Here is a 23,365-nt window from a genome sequence, read left to right on the forward strand (position 1 = left end):
GGACAAGTGGAGCCCCAGGCAGTGCGGGGTGCGGCACTCACCCCAGCCCCAGGAGCAGCTGACATCAGCTCCCTGTAGCAGCTGGGCTATACCGTGCCCCAAGCTCCCCCCCCGAAGAAGGGGTGAGTGGAGACCGGCAGAACCCCGGGGGATTCAGGGCACGGTGCAGCCCAGCTGCTACAGGCAGATGGTGTCAGCTGCTCCCGGGGCCACTGCAGCTGGGGCTGGCGTGAGTGCTGCTCTGTGTTCCGCAGTTTGCTGGGCCGTGGCATGGAAATGTTGAGAACCCCTAATTTAGGGCCCTACCCTGTCATAAGCCAGCCCTGGTGTCCTGTTGTTTTGAAATCTGCGGGTTCTATGTCCATGCTTTGCTTGACAGAATTCTGCAGTCATAACAGTTTTTATAGCACAACTTTCCTCTTGATCTTTGCCCTTGCATTGGCCCATTTCTGGAAGATCCATACCTTCCTAACCCCAAATCATCAATCTGCATCTGTTGCTGATTTGCCTGTTGTTATTTGGGGCAATAACTTTTCCTTTCTCCGCATGTGACATTTTCAAAATGTGAGCAATCTTAGTCTACATTCAGGTGCTCAACCCCCAGCCCATGGCCCGTCCATACCAGGCATAGGGAGCCATGCCATCTGGCCTGCAGGGTGCCCCAGGGTTCTGAAAATGTGGTGGTGAGGGAATGGGAGCAGCAATTGCCACTCCCCTGCTGCCAAATTTCTGGACCCAGGGGAAGTCCTGTGGGCTGCATAACACACGATCTGGGTGCAGACGGACTAGGGACCCAATCCAGAGCAAAGGGGCTAGCAGGAGGCAGAATGGGGCCCAAAGCAGGACCATCCCAGCCAAAGCTTTGTCTAGCTGCGTTTTGGAAACCTCCAAGGATGGAGCTTCCACCACCTCTCTGGATAACCTGTTCCAGTGCTTTAGTACTTTTTGTGAGAGATTTTTTTCCTAATATTCAACCTAAACTTCCCCTGCACCAACTTGAGACCATTGCTCCTTGTTCTGCCGTCTACCACCACTAAGAACAGTCCAGCTCCATGGTGTGGAGCTGCTGCAGGCTGGAGGGGGGGGGGGAGGTGCCGGCCGGCAAGGCCACGTGGAGCCTCCGCGGGCATAAATGGGAACCAGGGCCACAGCGCTGGCGCTATGCAGCTCTTCCCCCGTTGGGAGGCGGGGCTTGCTTTGTGCGTCACGCCGCACCTTACGTCACGGCGCATGAAAGGGCTCTCGCGGCCAATGGGAGTTGCGGACGTTGTGAGGTGTCGTCGCCGCCGCCGCCTTGGCGGCTTCCTCTTTTGTGCGGCCCGGGTCGGGGGCGGCCGTTGCGGAGCGGTTGAGGCGCGGCCGCCGTCGGGATGAGGGCGCCGTCGGGGGCCGGCGCGGGGCCGCTCCTCCTGCTGCTGCTGCTGGGCGCGCCCGCCGCGCTGCGCGCCGCCCCGGAGGGCGAGCCCGGCCGCCGCGACCCGCCCGCGCCGCCGCAGCCGCAGCCCGCTGGGCCGGGGCCGGGGCCGGGGCGCGCTGAGGTGAGGGCCGGGGCCGGGGCCTGGAGAGCGGGGAGGAGCCCAGGGAAGGACCGGGGGGTTAATAGCAGAGTGGCCTCGGCCTCCAGTGGCCGCTTGTCAGCGGCATCTTCAGTCTCTGACAGTGCCGCGGGGCCGAGCCGGGGCCGAGGCCGGTTGTCAAGTAAAGCTTCAGGGGCCCTGAGCAAGGCCAGGACGGAAGAGGAGAAGTTGCCGGGTCGAGGCTCGGCTGCGTCGGCAGACGTCCTCCTGTCGCCAGAAAGGGAGGCTTCAGCTTGTACCTATTGGTGGGTGGAGGGAGGCAGAGAGGCTGCACAAAGCAGTGAAGACCCTTCTTCCTCTTCTTTCTCTTCCTGCTTTCTGAAAGCCTGCTCCTCTTGTCACCGTGAACGTCTTCCCTGGAGTCGTAGGGCAGTGGGGCCGGAGGGGACACCCGGAAGGCATCTAGAGCACTGTGGGAGCACAGCATCCCTTTCCAAGCCACCCTGAACGTGCCATGATCTAAACCCTACATAGGTCTGTGCTGGGCCACGCCTGGCAACAGTCTTAACACCCAGACCTGCCATAAGTAAAGCAGGATCTGCGGCAGCCAACATCCTGCTTCTACGAAATGTTAGTATACACCCGAGATCCCAGCCATGCCCCTTGTAAAGCAACCCCCCCCCCCAACTGTGCATACCAATCTGACCATGAGGTAAAGCTGTGTCCTGACCCCCAATCAGTCTGACCCTTGGCAGAGGGGCAAGACCTTCCTTAACAGAAACAAAGTTTTCGTGTCACTCCTTGTTTCCATGTTCTGTCAATTCCTTATTCCTTGGTACAGCAGGCTGAGAAGCCGAGGCATGTGCAAGATACCAGGGGTGGAAGAAATGCAAGAAAATAAACCTGTAATTTGAAAAACTGGACATGTTAAATTTGCTCTGCATTTCTGTTTCCAGACCCGTGAAAAATAAATGTAGTGTATTCTCCATAGTTCCCTTGAGACGGGGTGTTTTGTTTTGGCGCTGTATTTTTGAGACTTGAGCTCTCTGGAAAAATTGGTAATGGCTAAAGCTAAAAGTGGCTGTGGACCACTTTATATACATAAAAAAAAATTTAAAAAAAAGGCAGGGGGTTATAAAGCTTATCTTACAATTCTGTCAGCCCTGCTACATCTTTTATTGTGCCCTCCTTGCTCCTTATGAAGAAGAGGCACTGAAAGTTCATTTGTTTTGCACTCTTTAAAATATATTTAGATTAGAAACTTGGCTTTCTAGGCCAGACTGATCATATTTTTGCTAGATCTGTAGGATAGTATATTAATAAACAGTAGCAGCTGTTGCATTCTGCCTAAACAAGCAACCCTGTTACTACCTCTTGGGATGCAATGGTGAACATTATGTAACTTCTAGCAACTAGAGCTGGGCAGAACTTTTTGGATGAACAGTTCATTTGCTGATATTTTGGGGGCAACTGAAACGTACTTGATCCATAATAGTTCTCAGCCAAAGAAACTCTTTAGGGAAGCTGAAACATTTTGTTTTGAAAGAAAGTGTTTTGACTTCTCTAGTCAGAGTCTCTTTTGGACCAAATTTATCCAATGGAAAAAAAAAATGTGAATGTGTGTGGGTAGGCGGGGGTGGAGGGGGGGGAACAGCTGAGAATAAAACATTCAGATGGACTGTTTGTTTTACGTGTTTGACCTAAAATCAAATTTTTCTTTACTTCCTGTTTAGCAGGAGCGACTCTTAGGTTAATTCAAAGCTATATTTTTTCTTAATTTATAATCAGTTTTTTGCACAACTCTAAACAGTGAAGCCAAAGTTTAGTTGATTGTTCTTCTAAACACAGTAAAATTACGTTAACCATAGACCAGGACTAGGAATGCAGAAGTGGAACAATTGAAAAGCTAAGGAATTCATATTTACAGGGAATTAGGGATCAGGACTGAGAAGTCCTCAAGCAGGACTGGCTATACTTAAATCATGCCTAACAGATATTTGTCTGACCTGCTCTTAAGAAAGATGTAGTGATGGAGACTACAGGTCCTCCTTAGGTAGTGTATTCCATTTCTAAAAAGTTCTAGCATCTAATCTAATTCTCTCTTCCTTACATTTTAATCCTGTTTTCAGTTCATTCATCCAGAGTAAACATGGGGAACAAATTGCAACTTCCTTTTGTGCAATAACCTTTAGCAGATTCAAAAGCTATTGCAATGTCTCCCTTTGGTCTTCTCATCTAAACAGTCAGGTTCTTCCAATCTTTCGTCTAGTCGTCTATGCTACTCAGTATTTAGTCAACATGTTTCTTGAAATGTGGTGCCCAAACCTGGGCTTAATTCTCCATTTGAGACCTTGCCAGTGCTGACTAGCATGACAGAATTACTTTCTTGTACATGACTGTCCTGATAAACATCCCAGCATAATGTTGGTTTATTGCAAGATACTGTACTATATTGTTGACTCATGTTCAGTTTGTCTTCTCCAAATCTAAGAGCCTTCTCTGCAGAACTGCTGCCTAGACAGTTATTTCCCATTTTGTATGTGTGCATTTATTCCTATGATAATGAACACAAGCGTAAAACAGCATATTTCATTTTATTCTATCCTATTTCATACCATTTTCCCCTAATTTGTCAAGATTGCTTTGAATTTTAATTTTATCTTATGGAGTACTTACGACCTTTAAAAGCCTGGCCATCAGGTTCTGATTTTAATGTACTGTATTCCATCATTAAGGTACTGTATTCCATCATTCAGGCTTTATTTATAATATATAGCTAGATCAAGGCCACACCCCTTTCACCTCATTTGATTTATCCTTATAGTTTGAAAATGAACCATTGTTCTTTGATTGCGTTTTCCCATGTAATTAGATGCTCATCTTTAGAATAGTCGATCTAGCCTATTTTCCCCATAGCTTGCTGAAGAGAATGTCATTTGCGACTGTTAAAAGCATAACTAAAGTCCAGATATCACGTATGTTATTTCACCCCTGTCCACAAGGTCTTCTATTGTGGCATGGAAAAAAAACAAGGTTGGCTTGACATGGTTTATCTGTAACAAATCAATATTGGCTGTTACTTATCTTGTTATCTTCTTGGTGCTTTAAAATAGATGGCTGGCTACTTGTTCCAGTATCTTTCTGGGAATTGAAGTTAGTTCTGTTGGTCTAGGTGCTGTTTGCCCTTTTCTGGTCTTCTGGAACTCATCCTCCAAAATGTTTTCTTGGAAAAATTGATAATGGCTTTGAGATTTGCTTCAGCCTGTTTTTAAGTTACCTTAAGTATTTTAAGATAAATTTAACTGAGCTCAGTTGATTTCGGAGCACTTAATTCCTCTAGATCTTACTAAAGAAGGGAGACTTTAAGCATCATAACATTTTTTTAATATATAGGTTCAGGTCCAGTTCTTTTTCATACAATCCTTTAGTCACCTTTTGAACATGTGTCTAGGTAATCATAGAATCATAGAAGTAGGGTCGGAAGGGACCTTGTAGATCTTCAAGTCCAACCCCTTGCCTGGGCAGGAGGAAAACTGGGCTCAAATGACCCCAGTCACGTAGCTATCAAGCCGCTTAAAGACCCCCAGGGTAGGAGCCAGCACCACTTCTTCCCTTGGAAGTTGGTTCCAGATCCTAGCCGCCCTAACTGTGAAGTAGTTCTTGCGGATGTCTAACCAAACCTACTCTCCAACAACTTGTGGCCGTTATTCCTTGTTATCCCGGGGGACGCTAGGGGAAACAAGGTCTCCCCCAAACCCTTCTGGTCCCCACTAGTGAGTTTATAAATGGTCACCAGGTCCCAGGTAATCAGGAAGCATGTCCTATTTCTTAGATATTTTTAGCTCTTTGATTCAGCATATGCTACTAGGTATTCCACCTCCCCCCACTCCCTTAATATGGTATAACAAATTAAGGGGTTATGCATCTGAACTGGGTTTATCTTTGATGTTTATTTAAAATATCTTAAAATTTTAAAGCAAATTGGTTGTACCTTCTTACCTTTAGAGAATAATCCAGTGAATTCAAACATTAAGTTGGGGGAGATGGCATTTGCTTCTACAGTAGTCAGCAAAACCTGACCATAAAATTCTGGTCATTTAGTAGAAAGTATTTATCTGATAAAGACATGTTTGCTTATGTGTTGGTAAGGGGGAACTGACCTCTCCAGGTCTTTTTGACATTAAATCAAATGAAAACCTATTTCTGGCTTGAATTGGGCCTTGTTGCTGGCTTTTATCTTTCATTTTGTCAAATTTTGAACTCACTTCCAAATTTTGTGGCACTTCAGTTTCATTATCCCTGCCTGGATTGGTACATTTTTAGCAGCTGACTAATTAATAAAAATGTTTGATTATGCTTTAGTGCATGTAGTATGAGATCTGAGCTGTAAATTAATTTTTGTGTGTTTAGTGCCTTTTTAAAAAGTTAGCAATCTTGATCCAGAAAAGATTGACCACTTTAACATGTCCCTTAACAATTCTAGCTAGCTTCTTAATTTTAATCACTTTTTTAATTCCATCAGTTTAAATTCTAACTTGTGGTCTAGGTCTAGAATTTGGTCACCTTTATCTGGCAAAAGTAAAGGCTTTCTTTTTAAAGGAGAATCTACACACAAGTGTGTTTAATTTTGTTAAGAACTTCAGTGTTGCTAAGGTGATGGAATTTGGGGAGAAGAAAGCTACTAGACAGTTAAAATTCAGGAAGTTCTGACTCTGTATCAATACATTATGGTAGAGTTCTGAATCTCTACCAATACCAATTATATTGGACATGTAACAGTATTATGGTCTAATGCTATTAAATCACTGTTAACCGAAATATCTCATTTGAGCTGTCAGAATATTAGAAAGTTGGAAGGGGAGGATGTGAGCATTGTAAACTGCAGTATTGCACCTGTCTTGAATCTGCTTTCCCTCTTTCAGGGTAGTAGTGACTGTCATGCAGTCGTACTGTAATCTGTATAAAGGTGGTATTCCTTTATTAATCAGAGCAGGATGTCAGAGGTTAATGATTGATCAGCATATTCTGGATGGATATCTGCTAGGACTAGTTAATCGTGCATCAAAATGTTTTATCAAAAGTACCAGAGGATAATAGTCTAACAGGAGAAAATTAAAGGTGAATTCTTCCCCAAGTTAAATGTTCAGCTGAGGTAATTCTGTTATTTTTTTTGCTTGCAGAAAGGGCCTACAGCAGTTGCTCCAGTAAATGAAGAATCAGCTGACAAGACAAATTTGGGGTTTATTCATGCTTTTGTAGCTGCTATATCAGTCATCATTGTATCAGAACTGGGGGACAAGACCTTCTTTATTGCAGCTATCATGGCGATGCGTTATAATCGTTTGACTGTACTGGCTGGTGCCATGCTTGCCTTAGGACTGATGACGTGTTTATCAGGTTAGCACTCTTTATTTGCCTTTAGCAGTTTGCTGGTTAAGGGTTTCTGCATATTCGGTCTTCCTCTGATTCTTAACTAAAATAAGATTGAATGCAGCAGATTAATAAAGTGATGTTACATTGTTAATAACATTGTTTTAAGGAGTCCTAGCCTTTTTTAAAGGCCATTCTGAGAGAATGCAGTGGGGTCCAGACAGGGCACTTGGTTCCCTCAGGCTTAGCCCCAAGTGTTAGTGCAGGGGTTTTCAACCATTTTTGCATCATTGTACCCTCCAGTAGCCGGACATGGAGCAGTGTACCCTCAGCCGCCGAGCCGGGGAGGGGTGGCATGCAGCCAGATGCCGAGCAGGGGGAGGGGGCTGGGTGGTGAGTGGCTGGATGCGGAGCAGTGGCAGATGCTGCATGTGAGCTTCCCCTGCCCCCCATGTCTAGCTGGGTGGGCAGCACCTGTGCAGGATGCTGCATGGCGGTGCTCCATCCCTGCCTGCTCGTACATACCACTTGGGGCCTTCTCGTGTACCCCTGGTTGACAACCCCTGTGTTAGTGTGTGTAAGCCAGATCCTTTTGCACCTTCCCCCAAAGTATAATGGAAACAAAAAAACAGCCATATGGTAGCTTTAGGTGCTTCTGGGATTTTGGGTTTGTGCAGTCCTCAGCATAATTTTAGAATAACCTTGGAGCTGCTCTTAACTCCATGATTTACCATAGCCACCAGTTTGATGCAGTGTGCTCCCACACTGTCTAGACTTAGAGCATTCCTCAGGGCTGGATAATTACTTTTCTCAGGCCTTCTAAATTTCTGAAGGCCTTCTGAATTACAGAGCTGGAAGTAGACCCGCTGAGATTGATTTACTTAAGGTATTCTTGTTTGTCTTTCTAGCTTAATCTTTTTTGTATCGTGTTCCTCTGGTTTACTGTTGGTTATACCAACTCTGAGTAGTTCTGGATTGGCTCTCAGATACATATAATAAGTAGGTAAAGTATAGGAAGTCAGTGGACTTGCAACAGCATGAAACTAATGTGAGATTCTCATTGGGTACTCTAATATACAGTGGGTCAGACAGTTGAAAGTTGCACTCTAGTGAAGTGTCTTGAATGGGTTATAAGGAGTCATACTTTTAAATATGGCCCACAAGCTTTCTTCAGTCAGAGTTTTTGGTGGGGTGGGGGTAGTAGATTGAGTATGTAATAGCCACAGGGAAATGTTTTTCACTCCACCTATAACTTCAAAGAAAGATGGATGTGTACTCTGACACTTTAAAACATTTTTTCCATTGGAACAAAGTGTCTCTGTAGTTTTTATGTTCTGTTATAGCATTTACTATACATGTCCATCTCAGAGTGACTAAATCTCATATTTTGCTTTCCAAGTTGCTTTTTTAAATGCATTTGGAGTAGTAGACCAGTTGAACTGTAGTTATTTAAATTACTCTCAATTTCCTATATATTGGGTTTATAGGAATGATAACAAAATTAGAGCAGTTTTGTTCTATATTGTATTGAATGGAAATGTTTAAGTTCATTGGCTCCCAAAGTGCTTTCCTGGATCATCCATAAGGCCATAATAAGGGATCTTAAGATCCCATAGGGCCCCTCCTTTTTAAATAAACGTGAAGTTTTGCCCCCAAAAACTTGCCAATTGCTATTGCCATTATAGTGTATGCTGTGGCGATTCATTCTTCTCCCTCCCTTTTTTTCCCTTTTCCTATAACCCCTTTTTCCCCCAACATTTCTTCACTGCCTTCCTCCTCTGCTCAACAAGAAATCCTTTGTCTCCCCCTCTTCCTAATTTATCCCTTCAGTTATCTATCTGTCTGCTTGCTCCTCTTTTGAGCTATACCTTATTTCCTTTCCATGAAGAGTCGACTGAGACCTGCTTATCAGCTCCACAGTTCTGTTCACCTTGAACAGAACTTGAAAGATCGACTCATACAGTTTTACCTTGTAAATTGATTTGATTTCCGGTTAGCTTAATATTCCATTGTTTTTACCCCAACCAATGGGGATGCATGACATAGCGCTCAAAATGTATTTGTATATGTGGCTTGCTGGCGTAGACTGTTAAGAATAGCTAATTATTCACTTTTAATGTTAGATTAGTCTTTGTTAGACTATTAATCTGCAATGGCATTGTCAGTAGTAGGTTTCTGATTTATGTAGTGACTCCTGAGCTGAAATTGGCAGTGCACATGGAAGAATGCATACATGGGGTAGACGTCAGCTGGCTAACTGCATGTGCATTTAAATATTCCACTCGTCATCATATGGTATGATGGTAATTGTGCAAAGATCCACAGCTCAACATTTTCTTTTTTCTTTATCTTAAGATGTCAACTAGCCTGTTCTTTAAAGGAATTCAGTTTTGGGTCCTGGCTTCAAAAATGTACAATTTCTTGGGGCTAACCTTAAATTTAGCTTGGTTTGTCTCCGGACTTACGAAGTGGGGTGCACTGTGGAGTCAGTTCTCTCTATCTATGCAGGGGATGGAATAGTTATGCTAACTGACTTCCATCTCTAACTTGGAAGCAATGATAGGACTTGTTGATAGTATGGTGGGGGAGAAGAGGGATGAAGGAGAACAAGAAATATCTTTGAGCTTCTTACATTGACTTTTGGGGGGGTAAGGAGCCAAATCAAGGGCCCAGGGGATTGAATGGCTCTTGCTTGGTAGCATAACACGTAGGGGTGCACCGATAGAGATTTTTGGGGCCAAGACTGATAGCTGATATTTAAGGAGACATATTGGCCGATACTGATCCAATTTCCAATACAGCTGCCTTCAGCTGGTAAGTTTGGGGAGGAGGGAGGGAAGAGGTGGGGCAGGGGGGCAGATCAATGCCCTCTGTGGTGGTGGAGAGGACAGGCAGTGCCTGGAGTGGGGAACAGGGCCACAGCTTGTGGGTGGGGCAGTGGCTCCTGCTACTGCCTGCACCCTGGGAGGGGTGCTGGGAGAATGCTGCATCCACCCTGTTTTTCTTTGCTGCCAGCCTCCTGGCACAGCCCTGGCTTTTCCCAGCATGTGGGTGGAAACAGCGGTGCTGGGAGCAGAGTGGCTGCAAATTTTGGGGTGGATGCAGCATCCTTCCAGCACCGCCAGTGCCTGCTCTGAGCCCAGCCCCCACTGAGAAGAGCCCCCATCCCACTTTGCACAGATCGGGGGGCACACACCTCTCCCCCCCATGCCCTCCCAGGGTGCAAGCAGCGGAGGGAGCAGTCTCCCCCCACCTACAAGCTGTGGTTCCACCACCCCCTCTGGGCAGTGCCTGCCCCTGCCCCCTCCCCTCATGCTCTTTCTCTCCCCTCCCACCACACTGGACTTACCCACTGGAGGCAGCTCTCCACGCTTCCAGCTGTGCTCCTTGCTGCCTGAGTGCTGCACTGTGGCTGCATGCAGTGCAGGCATTTATTGGCCCCATTGGGCCGATACCCGATACAGCCAGTTTTCTTATATTGGTACCGATTCAGTATCGGACCGATGTATCAGTGCACCTCTAATAACACAGTACCTTTTTAGACTATAAATTGTTTCCAGTTTGGCCCAATCAGAAATGACTTGAAAATGTTATCCAGTGGCTGAAGTTATAAACTGAGTTGGCTGTTTTAGTCTGATTTAGTAGACACAAGTACATGTCTCAGATTGTTACAGCTGATGCCTCTGTTAATATTCTTGATAAGAAGGGCAAAAGGCCTTGCCTCTGGGAGTAGATCTACTGGGGTAAAATTGAAGGTAGGGCAGGGTGACATCTTTAGGGATTAACTAGTTCAGGCAGGAGCTTTTGAAGGCAACAACTTGCTTTTTAGATGCTAACATTACTATTGACGAAGTCTGTTGTTGGTGACAAAAGCTTATGCTTCTCTGAACCAGTTTGAAATCAGAAGGTGTACAGCAAGGTGGCACTTTAGGCTAACACATCTAACTACTTCTGGGGTGAGATTAAGACTCTGGAATGGCTGTGTGGAAAACCTTGTCCTTGCTGTACCAGATTGGTGGATAAATAGGGTTTTAGTCTTTAGTGTGGTCAGTAATGCTCAAGAAGTGCCCAAACTTCCTTAACTTTTTCTTTATTAAAAAACAAAAACCCATGAATGGAGTGGAAAATGAAGTATTTAAATATTCTGTAATAAGTTTCTGAACTGTGAACTTTGCTAGGGAGCAGGATGTTCACATAGCAGGAGTGCTCGTGGTAGTCTGGTTGTAGGGGATCTGTATATAATAAACAACAAACTTTAAGAGGACCTTATTTGTTTTCTTCCAGTTTTGTTTGGCTATGCCACCACAGTTATTCCCCGGGTGTACACATACTACGTGTCAACTGCATTGTTTGCCATCTTTGGCATCCGAATGCTTCGGGAAGGCTTGAAAATGAGCCCAGATGAGGGCCAGGAAGAATTGGAGGAAGTGCAAGCAGAAATCAAGAAAAAAGATGAAGAAGTGAGTGAAGTAGGGATGATTTTGGAAATACTTAGTGCTCTGAAGTTGCACTGCTTGAAAGATCACACCTTTGGGTTCCTCAACTGTACATATGGTGGGTGAAGGTCTAACATTGCAAATGTTTAGCTAAACCAAACATCATGCAGAAATGACCTTTTTACAAGTGGGTGCATCATCTGCTAGTCTCCAGGAGACTGTTTTAAGAACTGGCTATAATCCTCTGAGATAGAGCTGTCTCGGGGAAAGTTTCTTTCCTCTTATTTTTTTCCAGTATGCAGTCTTTTTATCCATGGGGTTTATTAGCATAAATGATAATGACACTAGCACTACGGTTGCTTGAATTTTTGTAACACTCAGTACAATGATAAAAATGCTCACAGGAAATGCTAGTTTCATTATGGTTGTAACATTCTAGGCAGATAATTTATGGTTCCAAGGCATAGTTTTAGAAGAGTTTCTTTGGAGCATTAATTTCATTTCTTGTGATAGTTTCATTGTCACCATGCCCAGTAATCAGTTGTGGTTCTCCAGGCAGGTGATGGGTAACAATCGGTTTCTTCTCAGAATAATTTAAAAAGAGAACAAGTCAATGTGTCACCTTCTGAAAGAAAGTCTTGTCTGCTTTTAAAGCATAGCAGACAAAACAACAAACATTTTAATGTGGAAGAAATATAGCTTTTAAGATAGTAATTTTGAAGAAAGCAATGATCACAGCTATGTAAATTAAGATACTACCCTTAAACATTTAATAGCCAACAGCATTCAGTGACTAATAGTAACTTGGGAATCAAAGTACCAGTCTTGCATTTTTGTCTGCTGTTTGCTTTGGGTATCTGACATGACATTTCAGTTTTGATGTGCTGTTTGTATTCCAGCTCCAGAGAACTAAGCTGTTAAATGGGCCAGTAGATGTAGAAACGGGGCCTGGTACAAATATACCTCAGAAGAAGTGGCTGCATTTTATTTCTCCAATTTTTGTTCAAGCTTTTACTTTAACATTCTTAGCAGAGTGGGGTGACCGTTCACAGTTAACAACAATAGTCCTAGCAGCGAGAGAGGTGAGTGAGATACCTACTTCTGTCTTTCTCTCAATCTTTGCAGTAGCTTGGATGAGGATGTAGATAGGAACATAATACTGGGAGGGGCATCTTCTCAGGGTTTGCATTTTACAGTGGATCCCCAAAATGGGTACTTTGAATCCTCTCGCATCTATAAGGCACAGACCCAAAACTCTAAGAACTACCTTACAGCATGTTCTAGGTAAAAGCAGGGGGATGAGGGCACTGCCAATACTGCGCCACTGCAGTAACACAGAAGTGTAGTTGGTTAATATAACCTCAGAGGATGCCATGTTTTACCCTCATTGAAGCAGACGGCATAATTCAGTTGTGATGCACTTCACATAACAATGAGTACTGCAGAATAGTTCATAAAATGGTGATTTTTGCCATCATAGCAGGGTTTGACTAATGCAGGACTCCAGGCCTTATCTACCTCACATCCTTCAATGAGGATGAATCAAAATATTGAATTGTTGCCGATTCAGAGAGTATCCTTTACCCTGTGCGCAGAGTGTGATGGGCATCCTGTGGAAACAATTGGATGTGATCATACTCGGGGCATATGCACAAAATTAATTCTGGCGTTTGCTAATGATAGAGAGTGATTTCTGTAGTGTTAATATTCTTGATAAAACTTCCTGTGTTTAACTTCCTAGATGTGTTAAAGCAAACTAGAGAGGGAAATCCATAGTGTGGCATCATAGTAAGATGTGGATCATCAGTGGGGCTGTCCCCATTAGATCCACTACAAAGCTTGCTGCCACCCACAAGTAATGGGGAAATGGGTAGCAGCAGTAGTGCGTGGTCATCCTCTGCAGGCCAGCATTAAACAGGGGTGAGATCCCTTGTTTTCTGGGTATTGCAGATATTAGCTGACAGCAGAAGAATGATGCAAGTCAGAAGTCCAGGCTTCCATTCTGGAACCTCTGGTTCATTTATTTCCCCCATGTTCAACAGCTGTTATGTCCCAACATCCAGCTCCTTGTCTGAGGTTAAGAGAGCCTTAGCCTCATGAAGCTGGACTCAGTGCCTTGTGGTAACTGACATGTTGATTATGGAAGACAGCTCGCCTGGTTTGGAGGGAATGCTATTGTGATTCAGAAGTGCAGTCAGCATAAGTTTAGAGGCTAAACAGTTGTCATCTTATCCCAGGGATGGCTGCATATCTATTGGGGGTCAGGGGGGACACAAGTAATTCCAAAGTCCTAAACTACTTGAGGATGTTGTCTTGGTTGAAACATTATCCAGCTCTGGATGGATTTTTTTTTTTTTTTTTTTTTTTTTTTTTTTTTTTGGTGAGGTTAAGGCTCACATTCATAATTAGTGGCCTAAATAGGAGTTGGTGCCTAACTTTCTACTGATTTGCAGTGGGATGTTATGCACCAAACTACTTGTGTGTATCTGGACCCAACTTGCTTTGTGGCTTTCTCTTCCATCTTCCAGGAAGCAATTGCTGTTCAACCATGCTAAGCCTTTCTGCATATTTGACTGTGTTCTCTGGGGTTATGTTTGCCTTACTGGCAAAACTAGGAAAACATAATTCTTTCCTGGTAAACTGCTGTTTGTATTCTTGTAGATCTTTTTCAGTGCTGCTAATGACCACTTTGTGTCTGCTCAGGATCCCTATGGTGTGGCAGTGGGTGGAACAGTGGGACATTGCCTTTGCACTGGTTTAGCAGTTATTGGAGGACGAATGATAGCACAAAAAATCTCTGTTAGGACTGGTAAGTAGTCTTTTTGCCTGCAAAAATATACTTGCTAAGTAAAGCTCTGCCTATCTGCAGGAAGGTCAGAATGACAAGGTTTAACATCCTTGAGGTGGAGTTATAGGTAGTGGTTTTTAACATTCAAACTTTGGGAAGAAGCTGGAAATGTTTTGTAGATGCAACAAGACTTTTGTAAATACAGGCATGTCGCATCTTATGCAGGGGTTAGATTCTGAGGTCAGCGCGTAAGGCGAAAGTCGCGTATAGTGGAGGCAGTGACTGCCTCTGCCTCCAAAACCTCCTGCCGCCACTGCAGAGCCGTGCTTGGAGCTGTGCAGCCGGTGGCAGCAGCGTAGCACGGGGGGATGGCTGCATGCCGCCAGGCCACCACCACACTGCCAAAACCTCCCGCCACCACCGCAAACTCAAGCCCCGCTCCCCCTCCCACCCCGCGTATAATTGAATTCACGCAAGTTAAATGCACGTATGACATGACTGTACTGTACTGTTAGTTCTTCCTCTACCTGTTTCATGGCTGCTTATATCTTCTGGAGAGGAGAACTATCTTGGTAGAACCTACTATGCTGTGCCTGTTCCTTACTATTTTGCTCTTGCTTCTGCTAGGGGCAGAAGCAAGCACAGAACTCTCTGTAGTCAGTCGCAATTGGGTTGAGTAACTTGGTTTAAAAAGATAAAAGGCTTGTTGCAATTTGGGGTGCCGAGTCTTAAAATCAAATGAGGTGTGTAACTTAATATTTCCTCCTGATGAATGGAGGAAGTAAATGTATAGCATTTCTTGTATGCTTGTATACTGTTTAGTGAAGAGCAACAGGGATATTGCCAAAATGTAGAGTAGGACTTTTATCTAAAGGAGTTAGTTAGTGGATACTCCATGAAGAGCAGTTATACCTACCTACATCTGCCACTAGGTACCAGGTGGGGTATGTTCTTCTTGGATCAGGCCATAAGTTGTTCAGTTGTTAGCCTGAAGTCTGGCAAAAGGTAGAGCAGGTTGGAACCTTAGATACTAATTGATTCAGAGGCATGAGTAGGCTACAACCTACTTTGCTAGATGGTATGAATGGACCTATTCATAGCATCTGGCAGAGTATGTTGTTACATATGAAAACTCTTGCATCTCTGAACCAGTTACTCTAATGTGCCATCTTGCCCTCCCTTCAGTTTTATTCAGTATGCCACTAACCTAGTACAGGCTTGCTCTCTTTCTCCAGAGTGTTCAGAAACAATTAGAGAACCAGTTTCTGCAGCAGTAGAATATATGCAAAAAAGCTATTGATGAAAATTGCACGATCCTATTTCAATTAGCTGTGAAAATAGATTAGCAGCTCATCAGCAAATGGTGATTTCTCTTGAAGTTCTCTGCCCAGAGCAAGAGCTGCTGTGCTAAAAAAAAACAAAACAAACAAAAAAAAAAAACAGATTTCAACACAGTAGCGGTAGGATAAACACTTGCTCTCTCTGAGCACATCTTCACCTTAGTGTTGACCTCTTTCTCCCCTCACTTACCCATCTACAATGAAAAAAAAAAACAGTTCTGGGGGGAGCAGCTCTTCTGTGAGTAAACTTAAAAGTCCTTAAGGCTTGTGAGATTCAGAGAGAGAGAATTAAAACCCCATTTTTTAATTAATTTGTGGAGCCAAAACACCTCTAGTTTCATCAGTGCAATCACACAAGTATACCAAAGGGCTGACACTGGCATGGGGGCTGCACAAGCTGAAAATAGCTTCTAGCGTTGGTAGCTAAAGTAAATTGTAGACTGTTACCATTTGGTAGAACAGTGATTCTTAACCAGGGTGCTGCCAGATCCTCATGGAGGGTAGTGTGAGGAGGTATGAGGAAGCCTCTACCACCAGTGCCTGGCCCCTGTGCAGGAGGTAAGCACTATAGTATATAAACTAGTTTATTAAATGGGGTACCATATGAAAGTCATGGAGAAGTGCCTAGAGTCCAAAAAAGTTGAGAACCACTAGTCTAGGATTTGGACCAGAGAAATGGAGCACTCTGAGGCATTGTAGAAGCAGATTTAATAGTAATCTTTTTCTTTACAGCATTTAATACTTTCTTTTTCCCTCTCTTTCAGTGACAATCATAGGAGGCATTGTTTTCCTGGCATTTGCATTCTCTGCACTATTTATAAGCCCAGACTCTGGTTTTTAATGCGCTTTATCTTTAAAGAGCAAGGATCAAGAGCAAAAGTGGGTCCTTGTAATTTCTGTATATAATGTACAGTAATATAGTTATACAAGCACTGAAGATGACACTGTACTTTTATTAGCAATGATTTGCAAGTTTGGCACTCTGCTGGACATTTTTCTGCGCTGGAGATATGCTGATCGTCTGGTTTTGCAGAGCATATTTTTTGTGGTGCTTGTTCCTCCCTTGGGCAGTGAGTAGCTTTTTATAGCTGTCCCTGGCTCAGATGGATTTGAGAATCTGCATCTACAAATACAAGGTCTCTTTCCTCCTTTCTCTATTGCATGTGGCTACCATTGCCACTTCTAGATCTTATGCATCTGACTGGATGACAGGCCTTCTGCAGCTGGCAGTAATATGATGTTACAAACTGCTTATAAAAAATATCACCTTGAAGTCCAACACTTTGATTCCAGGATGCATCTGATCTTGGGTAGACTGCACAGCAAGAAACTGAAGAGCAGTTCCTTACCAACAAACAAGAGCCACCTACAGAGAATTTTTAAATTTACTTTAAAGGGAAAACTTATAATCAGGGGGTTTTATCAGGAAGTTGACAAGTGCTGATTCACAACCTGCTGTTTCAATATACAATCTGTCTAGATATGATTTTTCTTTACTGGACTAGTTCCTTTTTTGTATTAAGTTGAAAACTACAAACATACGTCAGAGTAACAAAATGGTCCAGATATGACCACATTGCATTCCCAGCATTTGAACAATAATGGATTTAGATTTGATGCATTAATAATCTTATTTTTAGAAATTAGAAGTGTAATCTGGAGGAACCATAAATAAAACAGTGGTGTCTCTATTTCAGTTATTTTTCAACTGCCTTTGTGATGTTTTACTTGACCCCTTAATAAAGAGCAACATACTAGCTACTTATTAAAGGTCATGGAAGGAATTGTTATTTGTTTTTATCCAGCCATTATTGTAAAGGACTATGTGAACTTTTATTCTTGGAGTATAGTAATTTTTAACAGCTGGCTAATTGAACTGTTTGTGTAATTACCTTTTACTACTTAAACAATGGTTCTGAATTCACACCAACTGAGTGGGGGGTATAGTGCTGTGTTTTAAGATGAAATATGTCCCACAGGAAATCTATTGTTATGATGTTTAAGCTTTTAAATATTAAGTGGTGCTGGAAAGACTTGATTGATGTAAGTTGTATTCCTAAGCTATAAATGTCACACATTCTTTCCCTGAAATTTCTGGGGCAGCAAGTTAACTCCCTTTTTGGAAGTTTGCACAAGCTATAAATTATTTGTGAAATAGCATAGGCATAAGAAAAATAGTCACAAATGAAGTGATGTCAAAATGTTGGGCAGAAAAAATGTTCTTCTTACTTCAAAAACTAGGCTTCTAGGGCCCCTGGCAGATCTTACACTTAAGCTGTGATTAAATTCCTATCTAAAGTGTTTAGCTTGGTCCCACACTTACACACTTGTAGAATGAGGAATCTACTACAATACTACACGATGTAATTTTGTGGCTGGTTCCCATTACATCATAAATTGGATGGGTAGCTGGGGCATTCCCAGCCCAGGGAGTGCTAGTCTAAATTGTGTGTCTGACAGCAGGAGCCATTTGGGAGCATGACACAATAGACTAACACTTCCACTCACAGGCACCTTGCTTGCTATGTGTTGGTTTAGGAGCAGCCCAGGATCATAATTCCGGGCATCCCCTGCACTAGCAGCAGGGTGTAATTACACCTTCTGTCATGCACATGTGGCAGGAAGCACAGTTCTTTGGCTTGTGGATCATATCCCATTGCACCTTCAACTGAACCTCTGGCAGCAGCATAAATGACAACAAACTCTCCAACCATGTTACTCAAAACTTTCTTAGATTAGTAAAACAGTTCTACAATTATAGAAGAGTAAGGCTGGAAGGGACCTTCAGAAGTCATGTAATCCAATCCTTATCTAATCTATTTGTAAAACTACAATCAAGCAAGCATAAGGCATAATACCCTAACCTGTCACCAGTGCAGCAAGGAACATTAGTGGCCACTGACCTGCTGCCATGTGGGTAGTTTTAAAATATGATCAAAAAGTCCCAGGAAGACCGCCCTAGCCTCTGCTACAGAGAAAGGCAAAAAAAACCTTGTAGAGAGGGATCTACCCAACTTGCTGTGATCAAAAGGGAACTGTCTGTCATACAGAGCCACCCGCCTCCCCTGCCTTGTGGGGGATGTGGGGGGGCTACATGATGAGCAGCCCCCTCTTAGCCAGTCAGCAAGGGGAGGTGCATCTCCCATCTTGGCTGCTACCCTTTGTGCTGGCCACTCCCATTCTCTGGCCCCCCAGCAGGCTGCCTGGTCAGGCCACAGCATCCACAAGGACCAACTTCTGGCTCCCACTGAGGAGCCAGCATTTTGTTGTTTTTTTTTATTTAGATTGGACAGACAATGTCTGATTTCATGGTTTCTGCAAAGTCTTCAAAATTGTGAATTAAGTCAGTCCCGAGCTATAAATTATACCAAGCTGACCATGGGGTAAAATTCTATCCTGATCCCAAATATGGCACTTGGCCTGATCCTCAGCTGAGGTTCCTCCCTGTAGTAACTGAAGGATGGTGGGATCCTTCTAGGTCCCATGTGGCAACCAGCAAAGCCCAGAAGTGTGAGAAATAGCCAAAGCAGAGCATAGGCATGCCTACTCCCGGATCATCCCTGACTGTTGGTTAGCCAACCTCTTCTCGAACACCTCTAATGAAGAAGATCCCACAACCTCCCTAGGCAGTCTATTCCACTGCATTACTATTCTAATCTAATAAATATTAAGGAGACTAAACACTACTATAGAATAAATATTATTGGCACCTAGGAAAAAAATACAAAAGGACTTAGGTCATTGAAACAATCAATTTATCTTGAATGCTCTCAAGTCCCTAATACACTAGTCTGACTGTAGCCTCTTTACATGATTCTTGCTGATATTCCAGGATTACATCTTTGGAGACCACTGAAAGGGGATCTGACTGCTCTAAAACTGGTGCATATGGGAGGAGGCACGCAAATACTCTCAAGCAGCAAAATAGTCAAATGTCCCTTAAAAGTTTTAACAAACTAGACAAGACCTATTATGTATGGCTAATGGCCCAGGCAGGAAGGAGGGTTGTGTATTTCATGTCACCTGCATAATCTCAAGGTGCAGTATGTTAAAATGGTCAACAGCAAAGGTGATCACCAGCTGTGATAAATGCAAACTTGAACTGTCCCAGAAAAAACCCTACACAGACCATGGAGTAGGTGAGACAGGTGGTTATAATGGTTTCCTGGCACCTATGGATGATCTAGGAGGCAACAAGCTTATTGTTTCTATACATTTCCTCTGAGGTTGGATAGAAGTCAGCAACGAGGCATGAGGAAATCAGAACATGCCAGAACAGATCACTTGGCTATCAAACCCCAACTTGCATTAAAATCCCCAGTTCTAAAACCAAGGACTGCTGAAGTTTAGTGACAGTGACACCCATTTGCTGCAGCACCTGGTAACAGCATCAGTGGCAATGTTTTCACTCCAGTTTGGTCAGCTGCCTTGTCTGTCTATACCATTAATGGCTGCTTAAAAGCAACATAATATCAACAGGCCACTGGCCTGGTGCTGACAGGGATATCTGCAGTATTTTACTGTATTTTCAATTCACAGATGCAAAATTAGAGCCACCAGAACAGGGTTACATAGTAGCAAAGGGAATGAAAAGTTGCAACATAATTTGAGTGGCAGGATTGATTATCTCCACCTCTTGTTCTGCAGCTGCAAGATGGGGGAAGAAGAGGGTTATAATCAGCAAGGATCTTAGTTTTCTGTTTGCTGTGGGAAAACATGGATTGTCTCCTTTAATGGAGAAAAATGTTTTCCCCTTTTAAAGAAAAAAAAAGTGGGAAACAGCAGGTTTCTCCTTGCAGGCCAGCAGAGTTCCAGCCTGTAAGGGGTTGCTTGGGGCTGGGGGGAGCGGGACGCAGGGGATGCCACATGCATGTATGCACACGCACATGCACGTAGCAGTCAGGCAGCAGTGGAGAGCAGCTTCCTCCAGGTAAGTCTATGGGGGCAGGGGCTGGGGTGGGAGAGGGCACAGGTGATGCTCCAGGGGGGCATGTGCCCTCTGAGGTTTGTTCACCCAAAGCAGGGTGTGGGTTTGGCCAGAGAAATCTGGGAGGGGCACATGACTCCACTGCATTGCCTGTGGCCGCCTGTCCCTCCATGCATCACCTGTGCCCTTACCCCCCTTCCTCCATGCCCATAGACTTACCTGGAGGGATCTGTGGAAGCTGCTTTCTATCACACTACCTGGCTTCCACATGCGCTCCCTGCATCCTGCTCCCCTCAACCCCAGGCAGCCACTTGCAGACTATACCTTTGCCAGCCCGCAAGGGAATACCCAAGGTTTCCCTGTTTTTTTTCCCTTTAAAGTAGAAAATCCACTTTTTTCTTCTTTAAAGGAGAAAATCTGCATTTTTCCATGGTGAACAAAGACCCCAGATCCCTGGTTATAATACTTTTAGTCTATCTGAGAAGTATTTTAGAAGCATGGGTAAGCCCTTGTCGTGGTTAGTTAAATTTTATACACTTCAGCATGAGTCATTCAAATGCTCATGGGTGTCCCAGCCGCCTGTGGAGGGTTCGAGATTGAGAGTGCGGTCGGGGGTAGAAAGGTAAGAAAGGTTTATCGACTTAACAAACACACAACTACGTGTAAATAACAAAACAAGGATAGACCATAATAATTCGCATTGGCAACTTATCGGCAGTGCCCTCTGATGCCTGATGTACGACAAGTTTCTCTTCTGCAAAGCTCAGCGAAGTCAGGCGTTCCCGATCAGTGCTATCCGAGGGGTACCAGGAAGAACCCTGGTATTCAGTCCTTAGGCTCCTTGATATCCATAGTCCCACTGAATCCAGGCCTGTAGCTAATCTGTAGTTCCTTTCACAGAGCTGTATTTTCCTTCTAAATGATTTCCGGATGTGCCAGCCAATTTATAACTTTTGAGCTATGCTGATAACTTACAGCCATTCGGATTCTCTTTACTTCAACTGTCCTTAGACTGACCAATAGCAGTACAAGCCTTGCATTCTTTTGATAAGGTTAATTTTTACTATGCCACAGGGCCTACTACTTCAAGGCTTTGCTAAATTTACTAGGCTTTACTTCATACAAGGTCTTACTACATCTTTGACCTTAATTAGGCTCTTAGCAACAACATATAGCTTAATAGCTGAACAAATGACAGAAAAACACTTTGTCTAATCTTCATAGAGCCTTCAGCAAGCACCTTTATCACACAGACAATCCTCAGCTGTCACATGGGTTTTTTTTCTCATTTTATTTAAATGTAAAAAAACAAACATATTGACTTCATGGCTATTACCAACTTGACTCTTCCTGATCTCTTCACTCCATAGGTGTTAATTAATCTTTGATCTTCCACTAATCAGGCCTCCTTTCTTCTGCAATTATCCTGTCTGTTATCTACTAGTGCTGTTTCTAACCCGCCCCCCCCGCATGTCCAGTGAAGGTGTGCTGCTACCTAGGGACTTGTACTGATAGCTTTGTTCCTAGGCAATCCAAACCCACAACAAATCAGAGACAGGGAGAGGAGGGGCAGGGCTGAAGGCAGGCTACACCATGTGGTAGCACAGTGTCACATGGTCAGGTACAGAGTGAGGAAGGAGTTGCAAAGATCAAGCAAAGAGGCAAGCTGTTACAGCGACCCTTTCATGGGGTGTCTTTTCATTGCAGCAGATGACAGAAGGTGTGGGAGTCTGAACCATTCCCTGTGACAAATGGTCCATTTTTCAAAATAAAATGCTGTTTAAGAGACCATTGAACAACCACCTTTCCTGCGGAGTAGTGTGTCCTAGTCTCTTGCCTGCATGGCTATATTAATTTTTATGCTTTAGACATCCTGCAGTTCAATTCAAAACAGGCAAAAGACAGGGTAGAGATGCACCTCATAGACTAATTGAACCAGAGATGCATAAGTTCACCTCGTGCCTTGCTGTGAAAGGGTGTGCACAGAGCAGGCTATCAAATAACTCAAACAGGTAACAGTGGCTGCAGTGCTCCCACAATCCATCTTTAGACATGGTTTAACTAGCAACGAGAATTTTCTTTGTTACCTAAAATTGAGCAAGCTGCAATAATAAACACTTATACCAGTGCCAGAAGCCTGAGTAATAAGTAATTAAATATACTTCCACCCAAGAAACAACACCCAGTGTGTTTAGTCCTGGCATGTACTATCAAGGTGTGTGGAATTCCCTTGGCCCAGTTGTTGAAAATCACTGGCATTAAGCCTTTGGAAGGGAGCTAGTTTTCCAGTACTTAATATACAAGGGTCATGGAGCCTGTCTGAAGAAAGAAAAAACTAGACATTCTCCAGAAAAAGCACAAGTGATTCTGCTGGTCCTTTTTCAGTAGCTGTAATATTCATTATAGCTAGGCTGACTATATGGAAATCCCAGAAATCTGGGACTCATCTGGAAAATCTGGGACTGTCTCCAAGGCCTCCATGCTCTCACAAGTCCGTGGGGGCAGAGCTGCATACTGGGCAGGCAGCTACCTGCCTGCCTGCCTGCAAGGTGCTCTGCATCACTCCCATTCCTGGCCAGACTGCACCCTGCACCCCTGGGTTTCTAGGACGCCTGTTATAATTACTAACAGCCAGCTGCGACCAGCCTCTGAAATCTGGGGCTGCCCCGGCTAAACCAGGACATACTGTCACCCTAATTATAGTTCAGTCCTGCCCTTGGCAAAATGGAGTCTGACCTACCTTAAGAAATTGTAATTGAGATTTTCGCTTCCTAGAGGGCTTTGTCCCTTTTCCCGTCGTGTTTTCTCCTGGCTCTCAGATGTTTATGGCATGTTCAGCACTGGAAACTCCTATTACAACTAAATAAATGGAAAGTGTGAGCAAATTATCACATAATTACTTACAGCCTTGCTTGTGTTACTTGAAAAAATGATAGGCATCTAAGTAACAAGATGACCTCCCTTTCATTCATGGGGAGGAGACAGAC

The 23,365-nt window shown here is 43.8% G+C and overlaps 1 protein-coding gene across 2 annotated transcripts; it reads left to right on the forward strand.

Moving 5' to 3' along the window:
* Positions 1-1,253: 1,253 nt before the first annotated feature.
* Positions 1,254-17,226, forward strand: TMEM165 (transmembrane protein 165). Of its 2 annotated transcripts, none has more exons than XM_019481247.2 (6): positions 1,254-1,538; positions 6,698-6,914; positions 11,172-11,347; positions 12,223-12,405; positions 13,985-14,132; positions 16,216-17,226. In XM_019481247.2, the coding sequence occupies exons 1-6, from the start codon at positions 1,371-1,373 to the stop codon at positions 16,290-16,292; spliced, it is 969 nt and encodes a 322-aa protein (XP_019336792.2). In that variant the 5' UTR covers positions 1,254-1,370; the 3' UTR covers positions 16,293-17,226. The 2 variants fall into 2 exon arrangements, with proteins under 2 accessions (XP_019336792.2, XP_059577738.1); XM_059721755.1 differs by having other exon boundaries at positions 1,265-1,538; positions 14,027-14,132.
* The last annotated feature ends 6,139 nt before the right edge of the window (positions 17,227-23,365 follow it).

Source organism: Alligator mississippiensis, chromosome 2 (assembly GCF_030867095.1).
Source record: "Alligator mississippiensis isolate rAllMis1 chromosome 2, rAllMis1, whole genome shotgun sequence".
NCBI classification, from domain to species: Eukaryota; Metazoa; Chordata; order Crocodylia; family Alligatoridae; genus Alligator; species Alligator mississippiensis.